The sequence below is a fragment of the Elgaria multicarinata genome, chromosome 11 (assembly GCF_023053635.1).
Source record: "Elgaria multicarinata webbii isolate HBS135686 ecotype San Diego chromosome 11, rElgMul1.1.pri, whole genome shotgun sequence".
NCBI classification, from domain to species: Eukaryota; Metazoa; Chordata; class Lepidosauria; order Squamata; family Anguidae; genus Elgaria; species Elgaria multicarinata.
This window is the reverse complement of record NC_086181.1, coordinates 9,165,191-9,184,217: the sequence shown is the minus strand read 5'-3', so window position 1 is coordinate 9,184,217 and position 19,027 is coordinate 9,165,191. Positions and strand designations below refer to the sequence as shown.

At 44.0% G+C, this 19,027-nt stretch overlaps 1 protein-coding gene across 2 annotated transcripts in view; it reads right to left on the bottom strand.

Annotated features, from left to right (window-relative positions):
- Positions 1–830: 830 nt before the first annotated feature.
- The window catches only part of SMARCD2 (SWI/SNF related, matrix associated, actin dependent regulator of chromatin, subfamily d, member 2), a 40,180-nt gene continuing 21,983 nt past the window's right edge, over positions 831–19,027 (bottom strand). For both annotated transcript variants that reach the window (XM_063137281.1, XM_063137280.1), the window contains exons 3-13: positions 12,352–12,394; positions 11,406–11,528; positions 11,036–11,155; positions 8,021–8,116; positions 6,941–7,042; positions 6,082–6,243; positions 5,769–5,866; positions 4,936–5,071; positions 3,789–3,911; positions 2,514–2,615; positions 831–1,834 (exon numbers count right to left, since the gene is read on the bottom strand). In XM_063137281.1, coding sequence (XP_062993351.1) covers positions 1,781–1,834; positions 2,514–2,615; positions 3,789–3,911; positions 4,936–5,071; positions 5,769–5,866; positions 6,082–6,243; positions 6,941–7,042; positions 8,021–8,116; positions 11,036–11,155; positions 11,406–11,528; positions 12,352–12,394 — 1,159 coding nt within the window. In that variant the 3' untranslated portion in view covers positions 831–1,780. The remainder of the gene's footprint in view (positions 1,835–2,513; positions 2,616–3,788; positions 3,912–4,935; positions 5,072–5,768; positions 5,867–6,081; positions 6,244–6,940; positions 7,043–8,020; positions 8,117–11,035; positions 11,156–11,405; positions 11,529–12,351; positions 12,395–19,027) is intronic.

Genomic DNA, 19,027 nt, shown 5'->3' with positions numbered 1-19,027 from the left:
ATAGGTTTCTGAGCAATGTTTGGAAGACCACTGATCTCTTCCCAGCAAGGGGCACAACAGTGCAAGACATATCTATATATATAAAACGCTTAGGTATGTTTCCATACAAGCTTCAGCTGATACAGGTTGCTAAGCCCCTCGCCCAACTCCACCGGGCTTTCCAAGATAATCCTAACACCCTTTCTGCCTCTTTGTTCCCCCCTCCCCACAAAGGGGGCAGCACCACAGTCCGGAGTATGAGCGAGGCACGGCCGGGGCCCTTGGTGGCCGGGTGGGAGGCCGCTCGCCTGCTGCGAGCCCAGGCCCCAGCCTAATCTCCTGCCCAAGGCTGACAGGAACCCCGGGGAAAGGGGGACACCTGCTCCTCCTCCCCCCGACCTCCCTGCCCCCCAGGTCTGCCAGACGGCGCTGTATCGGCAGCCTCCAGGCAGCTCGCACCTCCTCGATATTTAATAAACTTTAAGATATGCTACAATGGCGTATGTGCCGGATACAGCTAGTTCAGTAGAATTGGCTTGGTATTTCATAAACTAATTGTTGACCATCAACCCATGAGGTGAGCATTGCTCCTCAAAGCATTTCTTGCCTCATGGAATAAATTCTTCTACGGATCTCCCATGTGAACAAATGTGATATTCTGCATGTAACGCAGTTGCTCAGTTGGACCTAAAGTGTAAGAGGCTTTATAACAGTTAGTTGGATCTGTAATGCTGCAGCGACCTTGGTACTTTTTAAATTAAAGGTTCAAAAGGGCTCATTAAGAGCAGCCTCTTTATTCTTGTTTCAATAGGGCTGGAGATAAATCAGAGAAGTTTAACACAAACTGCTGCTTAAAGAGAATTTTTTTTTATTAGAAAACCTTCAACATAGAAACTGATAACATCCTTGCTCATACACAAGCGAACTTCCCATTAGCTCCTACTTGGCCAACTACATCTCAAGAGAAGGACCTAACCAGGAGGGGAATTTTCTAGATTTAAGTGCTGAGGGGCCAGGAGTTTGAGGAGTGAAGGCACTTGAGGAGGCCCAAGAAGGCTGAGGCAAAGGTCGCCTATTGACTGGGGCCTCATGAGTGCTTCCTGCAGCACCAAGTGGCCTTGCCGAGGAACTGGTCCCCAATGTCCACCTTCTAAACCTCATATATGCTGGAGAACTAGGGGAGAAACAGCAACTGATTGTCATTAACAGAACAGCAAAGGCCTGAGCAAACCCCTCCACTTTGACACCACACAACACCAGTTGCATTGCATATGGTGGAAGGGGACCAACCTAGTACGTATTAACAACCTTCCTCTACAAAACCAAAACTGCTCTCTCACCCCCCCCCCCCCTCAAAGAAAGATAGTGCAAAGACTTAAATGCCAGCGATGCTGGCAGTTTGGAATGAACAAAGCTTTGGTTAAAAGTGAGCGGCGGCAGCAGCAGCTGCCGCCTTCCTGCAATGCAAGGGTGGCTGCTGAGGCTCAGCTAAGAGGTAGAAGGCAACTCAAAAACAAAACAAAAATCCCAGTGTCCCAGAGGAAAAGCGCATAGGAAGGGCAGGGGACTGGTGAGAGGGAGGAACTCACTTCCCCCTATAAAAAGCAGGCATTAAGACTTGTATAGTTCCAGGTGGATACTGAATAAGCCCCCATCCCTAAAAATAATGACAGCAACGGGGGCAGGCAGCAGAACTCCCCCCAGCCCGGTTAGCGGCAGAGGATTTTGGACAAGCACAGTCGGCCTGTCAGTCCGCTCCAGAGTCCCACAAGGTGCAGAAGAGTTGATAGAGGTGGCAGCGCTAAGTAAGGCGAACGCCAAGCACTTGTTCCAGTTCTTGTCTGCGTTGTTGAACCTGGAAGACACAAGGCGGTCATGGGGTTGGACAAGGAGCAAGACAGAGGGGACTCGGACCCCTGTTTGTCCTCCTGAAGTGGAACAGTCTCTCCCTTGCTCTCCAAGGACAAGGACCCGACCCTCAGATGCTTTCAATCCTGTTTCACGATACACACGCTTAGGGCAGGGGAAAACAATAACCTTGGGGTTTGGGGAATGGAACAATTGTGGGCTTTTACTACAGTTGTAGGGAGAGGATGCTAAGCATCCATATAGAGGGGATGCAGGGGGAAGGGAGGAATGAACATTTACATATTTATTTATTAAAACATTTGTATCCTGCCCTATATCATCGGGATCTTAATGTGGCGTACAGCTAAAATCAAACAGTATAAAACAAATAATGTACACAGCTAAAATATATTAAACCTCTAACTAGTAACAGTAAATAAAATCAATTAAAACAATGTGCAGCTTTAGCCCTCAAAGGCTTTGATAAAAAAAAATGTATTAACAAGAAGGGAGCCAGACCGAAGGAGGGAAGGTGCCCCTCCTACAGGAATCAGAGGGGGTTGATGACCCCTCCTATTCAGGGGTCCTGCACTAAAAACACTGTTCTGTGTTGTATCCTCCCTCCCTCCCGCCATAGCCAAGGGGAGGTGCTTTCTAAAGGCTGTGCTGAACTAGCCTCTCCGAACCTTGGCAAAGATGTGTCTCCCGACAGCCTCTTGCATCCATGGTTGCTGGTAGAACTCGGCACGTCTCTCCTCTTCCGGGTTTCCAACCACGTCTGTGATGATCTAGGACAAAATGAGTAGGCAGGAGAGAATTCAGGGGAAGCTAGCTCCTGTGCTGCCAATGTTCAGTGATCTGAAACAGACAGGGACAGCAGCACGACTGCAAAGAAAAAGACTTGGGCAAAGATTGTGGTGGGGGAAGGAGGGGGAAACATAAATAATTGCCTTATCGTATCAGACAAATGTCAGTACAACCTAGCAATGTGTGGCGAGTCAGGTGTCTGTGAAGCATTCACAAACATGGCAGAATATCCCCTGCGTCTTACCATCTGGCACTCTCTCCATCTCACTCCCATTCAAAATATAAGTGGGATAAATCAGCACTGATCTACTTTTTTCTGTCTCCAGGAATCAAAATAATTCAGGAATTTTTGAATGGCGGAGAAGAAACGGATGCATTGGGTTGGCAAGAGGCAAAGGGAACATGTTAGTTGGGGTTACCTATAGGGAACTGTGCTGGGCACAGAACAAATACGTAGTGCGGTGAGTGGTCTGGAAGCACCTGAAGTTAAACTAATCCAGTCAGTCCCGTGGGTGGAAGATCACAGCAAGCTCCAAGTAAGAGCGGGATAAGTGCTTAATATGTGCATAGGAGTATTTATCGAAAAATGCAGAGACTAAACTTGAGCTTTCAAAATGCAGATAGGGATAGCTAGCACACACACCGCCCAACCGCACAGGAGCTGCCGGGGCACCGACAGAAACCAAGTCACGCAGGAAGAGCCCAGCAATGCCACACTTAAGCTCCAACCATACGTACAAATTACATGAGAGTAAGCCTTACGAAGCGATCTGCTCACCTAAACTTGTTACTGGCTGGACTAAAAAAGCAGGGATGGATCTAGATTTAAGCTGGGTCTACTACACTGGTGGACATCGGCTTTCCCGCCCACTCCTTCCCATGGCAGCCTCCCTCTGGCCTCCTGAAAATGCTACACAGAGTCAGGAGACCCTGCTAAATGGGGTGAACTGTGGGGGAAGGGGGATGTCAAAAATCAGGGAGAGTGATCCTCCATGAGCAGGGACCTTCCTCTCACAGAAGGTAGATCCTGGATCCAACCCATAATAAAAAAGAAAATAAATAAGTAAATGCTTCCAAGACAAGTATAAACTTGTACTATTAGTCCTGCAGTGCATTTCTGCATGGTTCCATTATGACATGGTCCCCTTATTTACCTTCAGGTCCCTCTGCTGAGATCTGATCCACTCCTGGATGAACTCCTGAGGGTTATTACTGAAACTCAGCATGAAATCTCGCTGGGTCTTCAGCTGGTTGATAGACTCAATGGTTTCATGGATCTACATGTAAAGATTAAAGGGGGTGTTAGGGAAGGACGGAAGGGCTCCCAAGACTGAAGCCTGGAAATGTGGTGCAAGAGAGGAGCTACTGATGCAGGGCCCCACAGGCCTAGACCAGCAGATACACTGCTCACAGTAGACTGGCAAAGGCCACCAACCAAAGGCTGGGCAGAAGCCTTGGACAAGAGCTTCTGCCGTTACTTTTTCTTAGATAAACGATTCCGGAACAGGAGGACAGGAGAGGAAAGCAGTAGAAGCAGAAGTATGGGAAGGTATTAGAAGCACTAGTCTAAAGCAGTCTTCCTTAACCTGGTGCCCTCCAGACATGGTGGACGGCGCACACCATCATCTCCAGTCAGCATGGCCAATGGCACCAGCCTGGGAAAGACCGGTGTAAAGCAACGGCTTCACGCCGTCCTTCTCACAGAAAAGCAGAGCCATCTCTGCCTAGGGATTTCCAAGTCGGCAGATACAAGACTTCACACAGCATACCTACCAGCCCCTCTTCATTCCCCTGCTCTTACAGATCTAATCCCATCTGAAGGGAATTATTGCTATCCCAACAAAACAAGATGGAACAGACTTTCAAATCAGGCAAAATGATTTCGGCAGAAAAATAAAATGTGTGACGCAAGTAACATAAATTTAGATGACTTGACATAAACTTGCTTTATTTGCAGAATTTGGACTTCCTTTAGTACAAAATTCCGGATTGGCAAAGGCAGGCTGAATGCGTAGCTGTGTCACTGCGTGCAAGTGACACGTCTGCCTCTTTCCTGCACGCAGCCCTCAGGAGACCCTAACGCCCAGCTTGGGCTTCTATACTCAGCCACAGCCCAGAGCCACTATGTCAAAGAAAACATAGCTGTGGCAGCCATATGTGATCAATGCTTTGGGGATAAGCCCCTAGAGCACAAAGGGAGCTGTGGGCCTAGCTAGCAACACTCGTATTACACTGTCCCACAAGTTATCCAAGGCAGTAGGCCTGAATCACATCCCTGCTCCATGGTTGGCAGGGCCCTACCTTACAATCCAGGGAAGCAATTTCCTGCTGGTTAGTGGTGGAGGCCAAGAAGTTGCTCATTTGGGCCTTCAAGGGGTCGTCCACTTCCACATCAATGTCATAGCAGGCGGTCTTCTTCTGGTCATTAGGGTCCACACTGGAGAGGTGGGAACAGAAAGCTGGGATGAGGGCCAAAAATATGTATCTTCCCAGGAGCTTTGTCTTCACCTCTCTAAAATATTAGGGTTAAGGGTGAGATTCTCTCACACCCAACTGCCCTTGAGGCTTTCAATACAAGACAAACACAGCAAGATTAATCTGGGTTGCATGGGTGTGCGTTCCCCCCATCCAAATTACAAATACAAGCTAGTCCAGACTGCCTTTCCTAGGCTTAAGATCATTTACAAATGCAATAGTATTTCACAAGCAGAGAAATAAAACTGAGAGCAGTCTTTCGTCGCCATCTGAAAACCACCTGAACTAGATGGCTCCCGCAGTCCTTTCAAAAGGATATAAAGGAAGAACTAGTTATGGCTACCTAGATACATCATCATCAACAGTAGCATCTCCTTCCAGGTGTATATGAGGAACTCCCTGCCTCCCTGGATGCTATGTTTTTAAAATGTTTTGTTTATCTTCATAAACAATTTCATGAAGCAGTCCAAGATTATTCCCTTTTCACAGACGGGAATTCCGGAAACACATGGCTTGTTCAAGGCCAATAATGAGTGCTCATGGCAGTAGTGGGATAACAGTGGGATCCCCCAAATACAATGCAGGGGGTGGGGGGAGCTCAGAGTGTAACCAATTAAAGCTTGCTCCCTCACAACTCTCGCAATGTAGACCAGGCCTACCTGATCACATGGTTGATAACAATGGGATCTGGATGCTGCAGGAGTCCCGCCAACTTCATGGGGATCTCAGAGAATCGCATGCGGATGCAGCCAAAGATCTAAAGTGGAGCAAGAGAGCAAGTCATTAATGGACCCTGAGGCAGAAGGAGCGTCCTCCCATGCAAAAGACAGGCCCAAAGACTGAATTGAAAGCAGCCCAGAGGCAACAGGTGGGATCCTGCAGCAGGCACTGCACAAAGTGGGTGATAATATCACTCTCAGAATGTGGGGTGGAGAGAAAGAGAAGAGGGAAGACGTGACCTGACTCACTGACCTGGCGAAAGTAGCGGTTGCAGTTGATGTACTCTTTCTCATGGCTGTCCTGGAGCTTGTTGTGTTTGATGTAGAGCCACAGGGCCTGCATGATGCTGGCACGGGTCTGTGTGTGAACGCCCAGTAGGCGAGCCAGACGGGGGTCTAGCTTGTATTGAGGAGGCTGCAAAGGCAAGGCTATCTGGTTAACATACACTTTGGGGTGGGCACCTCATCAGTCCCAACTGATGCCAAGTACTGCAACTTACCCTCATCTCCAAAAATGGAAGATGGAATGGGATCTCAGTAAACACCAAGGCAGCGGGGTGGGGGACAGAGAGCGAAAACATACTAGTACTAGAACTGTTTGGGAATCTCAAGTGGACTCTGGCCAGGCTTTTAACTCCCTAAACCACAGGTACAACGGTTCATGAAAAAGAAGTCTACTATCTTTTCAAGAATACTCAAAATTAACTATTCTGTTAACTATGGAACGCAACAGAATTTTTGCAAAAGCGTCTTCCTCTGAACTCAGTACTTACTCATTCTCAACTGTGCCTTTACAACCCTATGGGTTAAAAGCTTACTCCCTCATCACAAAATCCAAGATTATGAAAAACCAAATCCTCCACAATACTCTGTTGTGCTAAAAAAGATGAACAGCTGAGTACATAGGCACGCAGCCAGACACCCCTCTCCCACGCCATCTCTAGCTGGAGAAATCAAGGCCACAAGAGATGCGAGTTATGTGGAAGAAGCCTCTCGTTACGTACCTCCTCCCCTCTCAAATTTGGCCTGTCCAGTGATTTGTGTGATTGGGAACCTGATAACTCGGGGCATTTCAACTTGCCTCTTCTCACCAAGGGCCTGTTCCCTCTTACCTGGTGGTCCAGCATGAGCAGCAGGGTGCATTTCACATTGACGTCACCTGGGCGCTTGACTTGGAAGCCATCTGTTTCTTGGGTTGTGGGCATCCGGTGCCACTAAGTAGAGGGGAAGGCAAATTAGAGAGATTTCTTTGGTGTAAGACAGGTGTGCAGTGCAAATCCATTGGTTTATGCAATATCTTACATTTACATGGTCTGTTTTCAGGTTACTGTTCCGACCCTTACTCTTGTAATGGGAAGTTCCATTTAATCAAAAATGTATTTCATCAGCTGAAGTAACGAAGAACACATATCCACAGAAGAGGCATGGACCACACATCCACTCAAACGCACAAAAAGGCACTTTTAACAAAAGTGCTCCACTATGTGAAAAGGTGATGGTTATGATGCACTAAAAGGCTAGCCAGCAACATGGCTCCTATGAAACATAATCTGACCCTACAACTAGCGGGTAAAATGTCAGTTCGGACACTGGCGGCCCAGCCGTTATGCTCCCAAGGCAGCAGAGAATCTAGCTTGCCACACGGGTTTGCCATGAAAGTAACCAAGACAAGAATTGTAAGGCATTTTGTACACAATGAGAAGTACTATAAAAATAATACTTGTTATTATGGGGGTCCTATTGGGAGAAGATGCTGGCCAACAGAGGCTGAACCCAGAGGGCAGAGGCCTGCATTCTGTTTAGCCCTTATGTCCAAGACAAGCTATTATCAGAACCAGGTTGAATAAACCATGATGCCAACACTCCTTCCCTCTGGCCTCTTCTGGAAGCCGTTGTCTCCAATAATAATTTGCTAAAGAATAGACCTGAAGCCTGCCATTCGTCTCTCTCTCTCTCGACAAGAAACACGGTTTTAAAATTTTCTATTTCACCACAACTATGACCACCACTCTCTCTGCAGTTCCTTAGTTCAACTGCATCAGCGCAATTCTCAAGCCACAATTGCCTCAGCTCCAAGAAGAACAAGGTCCAGCACGTCAGTTTGCCAGGCAAGGCGTGTACCTCCCTGAGTACTGAAATTGCTCTGAGCTGCCTCTGCATTCCCCAGCACAACCATACACCAAGGCACATACCTCCACCAGGTGGTTGTCCGGGCCATACAATTCTTTGTCTAGCTCGATGACCAAGCTCTTGAAAAAGGATGAGAACTTCCTCTTCTGCTTACTTGGCTAAGAAAGAAAAACTGATGAGGCTCCGAGACCCGCCTTTCCCATAAGCACATAGAAAGTACTGTTGTCAGATACATCTCCAACATAAGGACAAGCAAGTTGGTGCCATGTCTAGAAATGAGGTGCAAGTTTTGGACTGATACAGCCACTACCATCATTAATTTTGTTATTCATACAGTACTTTTCTTCAGTGTTTATCTTAAGAAGAGACAAGGGCCTTTCGATGAGATTGGGTCAGGGTTGATTTAAATCGCTTCTCTGAGGTCTCAATTCTAATGATTTAAATCACAGTTTAAATCACTAGCGAAGAAGATTCTATTAAATCATTTTTAGTAGAAGTACATTATTGTTTAATGTAACCTTAATACATATTCAGAGATGTAGGTTTCATTAAAAGCTAAGCAATTATTCTGAATTGTTTTCAGATTAATTTTCATCAAAAAATGAAATGAGATGATAATTTGGTCATTTTAGTACTAAAGCAGAATGAACTTGTGGTCAATCAGGAGATGAGCCAGCTCCAATTAAGCAGGATGCCTTTGTCATGATGTGAGAGGATCACCACCACCGAACAGGCTTTTAAACTGAACTAATAAGATTGTTAAAGAAGAAAACTAACAAGAATAAACAAACAACCTTAACAAAACATGCCCATGGATTTTTGAACGGTTAACTACTTCAGGTTTTAGATAAATGTAAAAGTTCTTTAAAAAAGAGGCAATTTTAACCACAGCAGGTACAGTAACAAATTACTCCAAAATGGGATCTCTTTTACGGCCTGCTGCTGCCATGCCTAGGTATTTCCCTTCTATAGTGGAGGATAATTTCCTCAGGTGTCAGGTCTGGCTGAATATGTTCCGTTCGCTTTTGGTTCCACTTTCTATTCCCCTCCCCTAGCTCTTGCATTTGTATCCAGACTCCTCCTCTACAGTCAGATCTACTCCATCTCCCCAAATTCTCTATTTGTTGACCTTGTTTATCTATACACTTAGAGAAAGGCAAGGCTGAGAGATAACAATCACACACTTCTGTACACCACCTGCAGTACAGAATAAACAGATCAGATTATCTCCCATCTCCATAAATTGATGTTATATTCACAGATTAGAAGGTGTATAATTAGTATTCATGATGATATCTTTGACCTAGGCTCCTTTTTTAACTAAAAAGGTGACTACTAGGAGGAGGGCTTTCTCTGCTGTGGCACCCCGGCTGTGGAATGAGCTCCCCAGAGAGGTCCGCCTGTCTCCTATACTGTATTCTTTTCGTCACCAGCTAAAGGCCTTTTTATTTTCTCAGTATTTTAATACCTAATTTAACTTAAATTTTAATTTTGTTGTTTTAATTCTATATTTTAATCCTATATCAATTTCTGCTGTGTGGCTTTATCCTGGTTGTGCTTTTTATATTGTATTTTGTATTTGGGTTATTAGATTGTTGGTTGTTTTATTATGTTCCTCATGGTTTTAATTTTTGTGAACCGCCCAGAGAGCTTTGGCCATTGGGCGGTATAAAAATGTAATAAATTTAAATAAAATCAAATAATAATTGCTTTAAGAAAATTTCAAAATCTAATTTAAATGGGAAAAAAAATCCAATTTAAATTTTAAGAATCATATTTTTTAATTATTACTATTTTAAAAAATCATTGATTTTTATCAACCCTGGATTGGGTAAGTAAGAGGAGAAGCTTTGAAAGAATGGAGAGTATAGGAGATCCTCTGTGTCCAGGCAGGGTTGGCAACTGAAAAATAAGAACACTCCTTGTCGTGGAGTTCTGTTATGGTCTTTAGCAGTGAGACAATCTGAATCCTTTATGTTCAATTTGTTAATCCAAACTCTGGAAGGAGGAGATGTATGGAGCTAGCATGACACAGTGCTGAAAGGTAAAAGTCTTTCAGAAAGGCAGTCTAAAGAACTGAGGCAATCAACAGTGACAAGAGAGGGAGATCTAGACCTTATTGAGAAATTAAACATTAACGTATTAGTTCCAGATGGTATCCGCCAGAGGATTCTTAAAGAACTCTAACGTGAAATAAAAATGTATAGCATGTCTCTGAGATTGGTCTCTGGGTCAGAAGACTGGAAAATTGTACATGTAACACCGGTTTTCAAAAAGGGGTCCAGGGGAAATTCAAAACATTAAGGCCAGTTAGTTTAGGCTGCAATCCTAACACATGTCTCATTGAACTCAGTGGGACTTGCATCTGAGTAAACATGTACAGGATTGTGCCGTTATAGTATATGTTCTGGGTAGATTGGTGGAAAGCATTATTAAAATGAAATTAACAAGCATACAGAAGAACACGTCTCGCTGAAAGGAAATCAGCGTGGCTTCTGCATAGGTTAAGTCTTGTCTCAATAACCGTTTAGAATTCTTTGAGAGTGTCACGAAATATGGATTCTTCACACAGCACATGTGAAATTTGCTACCAAAAATGTGGTAATGGCTACCAACCTAGATTACATCGAAAAGGAATCAGACAAATTAATGAAGGATAAGGCTATTAAAATCATGATGGCCACATGCTACCTCCAGTATCAGAGCCAGTATGTCTCTGTATACCAATGGCTGGGAAATAACAGTGAGAGTAAGCTATTACCTTCATTTCGAACAGGCATCTGGTTGTCCACTGAAAAACAGAATGCTAGAATAGATAGGTCTTTGGCCTGATCCAGCCCGGCTCTTCTTATATTCTTATAGATAGACCCTTGTTCAGATTAAGGGAGACGAGACACACAAGACGAGGCTTGTCTTGTGCATATCAATTTAGGCGGGACATCAAGAGCTGAGGTAGGCCAGCTGGCCAGCTGCCTGGAGCAATTGTGTTAGGTAGGGGGGTGGGGGTGGGGGTGGGGGTTGCCCTGAACTCATATCCAGGGAAGCCCACATTATCAGCAGGGGTGTTTCAGTCTTACATCATCCAAGAGCTTGCCCTCCACACGAAGTTCCCACGAAGCTATACGCTCACCACCTTCAGATTCCTCTTTGCCAGGCGTAAATGTATTGGAGATGTAAATGCGCAGCTTCCGTTTTTGCTGAAGATTTGAAGAAAAACATTCACTGGGGACAGCAGCGGGATCAATTCCATCACACACCACATCTGGAGACCAATTCCAGCCCACAGGGCCGATCCTTCTTCCCAGGGCAACTTGAACTAACAGGGCACATTGCATCTATAACCAAGGCCTCAGACTGCTAGGGAGCAGCCTGAAGAGCTTAGCTGTCCCTGTCTCCCGCCATTCTTAAAGGACTTGGCTAACCCTCCCACCTTCCCTCCCTCCATACCGTCAAAGGTTTCTTGATGGCCTCCTGGATCTCCATCCTCTTGCGGGCAATGGTCTGATCCAGCTTGCGTTCAAAGGCCAGTAAATCCATGTAGGCTTGAGACTCTGGCACCAGCTCACGAATCTGTGAAAGCAATGATAGCCTGTCAGGGAGCCTTCTCTCCAGTAAGCATTATCAGGTTCAATTTGGACAAGGCTCTGGGCCTCTGAGCAGTTACATATAAGGAGAATTTCAAGGGGTATAATTCTCCAGGAATTGCATTATGATCCCCATAGAGGTGACAGAGGCCTCTCCTTGCTTTGCATATCTTTGGGAAGAAGGGGCAATATAGCCTTTGCCTCAATCTAATCAAGAGTAGATATGCTTCAACCTCACTTAGAAATATTATTGTCCTCTCCCAGGGCTTTTGTGTAGATGAACAATGTAAGGAAGGTGAATTACTTTGTAAATGAGAGTTGATTAACAATTGAAATAGCTGGGACTGCTCCTGGCTTGACTGGAACTTCTTGAGACACTCAAGGCTAGCCTTTCCCAACCTGGTGCCCTCTAGATGTTTTGGACTACAACTCCCAGCGTTCCTGATAATTGGTCGTTCTGGTAGAGGCTGAAGGGTGAAGTCCAACACATCTAGAGGGCAAACGATTGGGGAAGGCTGGTCTAAGCCAAGCAGATGGCAGCTCAATGGGAACAGTTGCAACCATTCCACACACAAAGGGACTTACCAAAAGCCAAGCCAAGCCTCCAAAATACCCCTGAAAAGGTGGGTTCATTTTCTTCCCCAGTTCCTCTTGCCTCTGCACATCCAAATAATTTATTCTGGAAGGAGGTGAAGTGGAGGATGGCTTCATGCCCTGCAACCTGCTTCTCCCCACTTCCGCCAGACATGCCCACTGGCCTGCCGCCTTCCTTTTAATACCAAGAGCTCTTCCAAAAAAGGAGCACTTACCCTCTGTGGTAGGACTTTGTCTGCCATCTTTCTCCTTTTCAGCCTGAAAAAAATGTGCAGAGTAGTACGCTATTAGAAGGAGAAACAGTCTACAATCCTGTGCTGAAGATTTATTCCCACGCATGTGCCTGTAAAGCTCAAACTCTGCAACTGCAACGAATTACGTTCTACTTATGTGTCCCAGAGAGTGATACCACTTTCCCAGTAGTAAATGTCTTCCCTGTTTCTAAGTAATGATGGGCAAATTCCACACAGCTTGATTCAGACTTGGTTTGCTAAGCAAGCAAACAAACTGGCACAAAACAATTATTTTTAAATGTAATTGCCTCCCAAGAACCAGTACCAGCTCTAATTTTAAAAACATCTAATTTGTATTTAACCCTGAAATGCTGGTAGGAAAATTCAGAGTCAGGGTGGACATCAGAATATATCTCATCCCAGTTTGCTTGTCTCTGAAAATGTGTAGAGATGTTATCAACAAAGATTAAGTCTTTGACTTCACCATAAGTGTGGGGAGGGGGGAAGCCAGGAAAAAAAGAGATGGGGAACATGCTTAGTGAGCACAAATAAAGGACTTTTGCTTACGCTGCAAGTCAGTTAGGTTGAGGCATTTCCCAGGGCCTAGTCACATAAACCTGGGGACTGTACAGCTTCCTTAATCCCAAGGCGTGGAAGCTTCCCTAAACTATGTTCTATGAGCTCATAGCACAGAGACGACACAGTGCCCTACAGCCTTAAATTTCAGGGGAGGGGTGTCATAAAGGTTCTGACTGAGCTATGAGTAGTGTCCAGGCCTTAGGTGATGGTAATAATACTTGAACCAAAAGGAGAGAAAGACTTCCAATGTTTGTGTGATTTGTTTATCTATTCAACAAAATGTTTCCCCTCACTAAACATACATACTTTTGCACATGTGCAGAGTTCATTTTACATTCCCAAATGCAGAGGAACTTCCCAGGGAAATGATGTTTGATTCGTAATACATCCGAGTATGATGGGCTGCTTACATTCATATTATGAACCAGATAATTTTATACTATGGAAATATCACCACTTTTAAAAGTATTCCTAGCACAAGTGTAGCCAAACCTTTTCCCAAAGCACCCCAAAGGGCATTTTTTTCAGAGGCAGTGTATCTATTGTTTGTGTAGGATTCAAATCGCTTAAGTTATATTTCGAGTTTATAATTTGTAATTTTGTGTGTATGGGGGGTGGGATTGGGAGATAAAAAAACACCAAATAGATAATGAGGGTAATGGTTATGGTGAAGCAGGAACACAAGGCCAAAACAGGCTAGGGGGAAGGAGCTGACCTGAATGCAGCCACTCCAATTTCAGAATTTCAGAAACTTCTCCCACTCACTTCCAAGCTTGTCATAGGGACTAGAGATCTCACTGTACAATCCCATGTACCTGGGAAGAAGCCCCACTAAACATAGCAGAAATTGCTCATGAACAAACATGCATTCAAATTTCAATTAGCTATCTAGCAATCCACGAAGAACTGCTATATCATTTTGGCCATTTGAACCCAATCTAGTTTATTTTGGCTTCATTTAAAATATACTCATATATCTATCCTTCTAAATGTGCATGACAATCAAAATCTGTCATGGAAGTGTGATGAACTTACAGCAAATGTGGCAATAGCAAAACAAAAGAAGGGGGAACCTCAAATACCAACTGAATATTAGCAGTGTTTTGAAATACAGGATATTGCTGGTATGGAAAAAAATTACTCATCAGCCTAAAGTTTCAAATTTCCTTGAAATGTCTCAGATTTTTATTTACCTTGATACAATTTATATGATTATAGAAAAGGGCTGATGAATAATCCTCCTGAATATAGATGAAGGATGTAATCCTATGAGGATGGCACCCATCCAATGCAGAGTGGGAGGCACAGTGAAGGCAATCATCACCTCTCTGCTCCTCTCACTCTGCGTTTCAGCTAGATGGGCCTTTTTCTCCTGTCTAGCTGAGGTGTTGGGGAAGGATGGAGGCCGGAGGATTCCTCGTCAGCCCGCTTCTACACAAACACTCCTATTATCTTCCCTTCAAGTTGTTTTTGCGACATCAGAAAGGCAGCCGGTAAGGTTTTCTCCACACCGGCTGCAAAAGGGGAGGTGGTGGGGAGCCGAAACACCTGGGTCTGAGGTCAGAGCAATATCTCTGACCTTGGAACCAAGAATCCAAACTATCCTATGGTCCCCCCAGATGCTGTCTAGGAAGCATAGGATTACTCTCTTAGATGCACACTTATTTAGGTAAATAGAAATAGCGTTGGGAAGAATAACTGTTGAAGAAAGTAATGTGAATAGTGGAGAAAAGTAATTGGGTATGACCTACAATTATTCTGAATGTTGAATATGTTTATTAACATGTCATGGTAATTTTCATTTATTTGTACAGTTTCTATTTAAATATCTTGGGTTATAATATTAAAAATGCAAAGGAAGAGGCAGGGGAGAGTATATTTCAGACCCAAACAACAGGAACTGAAATTCTGCTTGCAGCATCATGGAAAACAGGACGTCTCCACCTTCAACCCACTGCAGAAGAAGAAAAAAACCATCTACAGAGCTCAAACTAACCAGGGAAATGTATTCTGAAAACTGAAATGGTAATCGAGCAAGCCTACAGACTGATCCTCCTTATGCCCTCACTTCCACCACGCAGAACATGGTCCCTGAAGCCTGGATGCCAGATGTTTGCAGCTGCTTGTTTCTCCATGCAACGCCTCCCTTGGATCAAACTGGCTGAGAGGACTTGCCAAGGAACTGAATGTCATTTGCATCCTATTTGTTTTTAAAAACAGCTGGTAAAACCAGGCCAAACAGAGCCTGTGAGGGGCCAGAGGTATGCATGAGAGAGGAACAGATTAAAGTCAAATTCAAAGAAGCTTATATAAGCAGAGTCCAGGGTGTAATGAAACTGAAGGGAGGCAACAACATATACCAAAATGAGAGTGGAAGAGAATGGGCTGCTGCTTAACCTCCATTACTTGATTTCCCATCAAAAAAACATCTATAAGAGCCACAGAATTTGTACCAGCAGGAGCTGGCTGACATTATGCAAACCGCTCCCTTTTGCAATAGGGGAGGGGATGACACCATATAAAGCTGTTTTTTAAAGGTTACTGAAATAAGTTTGTGTGGTGCATCTGAGATTTATATACCACTTGGGGTAGCATACAAATGCTGGGAAAGAAGAGTAAGAAGAATTTGCTTTTGAAAGCTGGATTTGAGCCAATCCCGTCCTGCAGCCCCAATTCCAGTTTTCTGTGTTATTTTTCCAACCGACACGCAACATTCCATGGCTCCAGGAAGCGACTGAGCATGCTCAGTCCAAATTGGACCACTCTGCAGAAGGGGATCTTTAAATTCTCTTAAGAACTTACTTAGACCTTTGGGTCCCCACAGAAATGCCAGTATAAAAGGATCATGTTGTCTTGTCTGTATTTCTTACTCTCATCTTGAGTCACTCCATTTCCACAAGCTTCATGTCTATGACAGGCCGGGAGGCTTGGAAGGGGTTAAGAAAGTTTGGGCAGTGTCCTTGTCCAGTTAGTTTTCAGCTAACTGAAAACAGATCTTGAGTGAATTCAAGGTCCCTTGGCCTACGATATCAACATGTTCTCCACAAGTCCTGCCTTTCAGCACCTGAAACTAGGAGCCACACAAGGCACCCTGGGGGAGTAATCACATTCAGGGAGAGAAATAATTTATACACAAAGTGTGAAGGGTGCCTGCCACAGAACTGTTAAATTTTGTGGTGTTCCTTAACTAATGCTTCTATCGTGAACAACCAGTGAATTCAGGTCCCTTCATCAGAAAAGTCTATTAAGGCTCTGCTCTCACTGCAGTGGTAAATTTGTCCAGGCTGTACCACTTTAGACAGCAGGGAGGGAGGGGCTCACATGATGGAATGTTCCACCATGAATTTTTTTTATAATGGAATAAAAATAAAACTCCTCCATATCCACAATTAACACATCAGGGAAACAGCTAGGCTTGAAGCTCCCACCTTCGATTTGAAATAGCACAGATATAGTTTTATTATCTTGGTGAGAACTGGGTCTATGAAGAAAGGTATGGACAGAGGTCCAGAAAAGCATTCATTGTTTCCAGAAGAAAACGAGTCTAATAAAATGCTCAACAATAAGGTGTTCCTGAATACCATATTAATATACCCTATTTCTTCGATTCTAAGACGCACTTTTTTCCCATCTAAACATCTCTAAAAATGGGGTGCGTCTTAGAATCGCGGGTGTGTCTTAAGTTTTTTTTTCCTGTTGGTGGTACTGAAATTAGTGTGCGTCTTACAATCGATGGTGTCTTACAATCGAAGAAATACGGTATTACATCTTTTGTGGAGGAGAAGCTTAAAATTACTCAATTGTCATAGACTGATGATTATCTAGTAATGTTCAGGATTCCAGTGGTGCTATCCTGGCGGCTTATAGATCCTGTAGGTTTCCAGAAAGACCTTGAAGATTCTTCGGTTAGTACTGCTGGCAACTTATCTCTCTAATGAATCTCTGGAACAGGGAGCTCACATAGGAATGGGAGAGGGTACATTCTTATGTGCCCTCTCTTATTGGCTAGAGAGCATGTTGCACCAAGTGGTGTTGGCAACAAAGCAGTTGGGACAACAGTAGGGTGACCCTATGAAAAGGAGGACAGGGCTCCTGTACCTTTAACAGTTGTATTGAAAAGAGAATTTCAACAGGTGTCGTTTGTATATATGGAGAACCTGGTGAAATTCCCTCTTCATCAGTACAGTTAAAGCTGCAAGAGCTATACTAGAGTGACCAGATTTAAAAGAGGGCCAGGCACCTGCAGCTTTAACTGTTGGGATGAAGAGGAAATTTCCCCAGATTTTCCCATATATACAAATGACACCTGCTGAGATTTCCTTTTCAATACAACTGTTAAAGATACAGGAGCCCTGTCCTCCTTTTCATATGGTCATCCTAGACAACAGTAGATCAGAGGTAGAGAAGTGAGACTGGTACCAAGTAACCAGCTCCGGCTATTGGGCAGTATAGAAATGTAATAAATAAATAAATAAATAAATAAAGTAAGACAGAGCCCTGGAGAGAGTCCATATTTAGGCCTTCTGTAGCAGAGATGATGGTAACGTGTATGTTCTTCTCCAGCATTGTTGCATTTCCTCAGTGTTGTCCAGTGGAATTATTCCAAGTAATATGTTAACTAATTAGTCCTAGGCCTATGATCCTGACTCTCTGTAAGCCACTGTGGCATGTCTACTTGACATTCTGCAGATAAAATCTGCATTCGATTCAGCTTGGACTCTCCTTTAATGACAAATGCTCCTCCTAAAGTGTCCTCTGTTTTATTGTCGTTGTTTGGATGAATTTCAGTGGTTATGGCTCAAGGACGCACACAGTACTGAAGCACCAACCATCTGTGCTTTAGATTCTTACCCTTTGAGGCTGATTCTTGCTGGTTGGGAATGGCTGGCTGCAGTGCCTATTTAGCTAGTTGTTTACACCTCTTTAAGAGAAGGAATGGCCTACCATGATGGTGGTTCAGCTCCAGGTTCTCCCATACAAGACTTATTTAACTAATTTCAATCTGGTTTCAAACCTGGTGTTGGGACCAAAATTGCCTTGGCCATTGCTTGTGGATGAACTTTGCTGGGAGACATACAGAAAGAGTATGTCCTAGTTGATTTTTCTAGACCCCTTGGCAGCTTTGGATACCATCAACCATGGCATCCTTCTAGACTGTTTGGCAGCTTGGGGGCAGGTGGCAGTTAGTAGTGGTTCCTGTTCTACTTATCTGGCAGCTTTCCACAAGTGGGGAGATGCCTGTTCTGTCCTATAGGAAGCTCCATAGAGTTTCATTCTTTGCCTATGCTTTTTAACCCTATATGAAATTGATGGAGGAGGTCATGAGATGTTTTAGAGTAGTGTCATCAGGAACACAATGATATCTGTTATTTCAAATCAAATCCAAGCAAGGCAACAGACTGTCTGAACTAGTCTCTTGAATCAGTAAAGGACTCAATGAACTGACATTCAATCTAGATAAGACAGATGTAGGTGGGGTCTTGGATGGAGGGTGAATTGACTATTTTACTTGACGTGCAACTGCATTCCATCTGAAGCATCAGGGTTTTAGCTTTGGGCCTCATTCCAGAACCTGATCTCCCTCCTGCTATTTCAGATGGTAGCGTTGTCCTGATGGGTCAGTTATGTTCTTTCCTTAATGACTGCGGACACTGTCTCGATAACCCAGTCTTTGGAAACCTCTATGCTGGACTGCTGTAATTTATTTATTTATTAAGTTTATTTATTAAATTTATATACCGCCCCATAGCCGAAGTTCTCTGGGTGGTTTACAAAAGTTAAAAAAGAGGGAACATTAAAAAAGTATACAAAATTTTAAACCATCAAAAATATAAAAACAATGATGAATAATGAACTCTACAAGGAGCTATGAAGACAGTTTGCAAACTACAACTGTTATAAAATGTGTCAGGGAGACGTTAAACTAGCCTAGGACACCGCCACCACATCACCAGCCCCAGGAGATTTACATCAGCAGTCCCAAGAGTCTATTTCCATGCCCCTAAATGCTGTTTTGATGTTTAAAGCCCTATGTGGCTTGGGTCCTGAGCATCCGATGAAATGCCTCCTCTGATCTCTT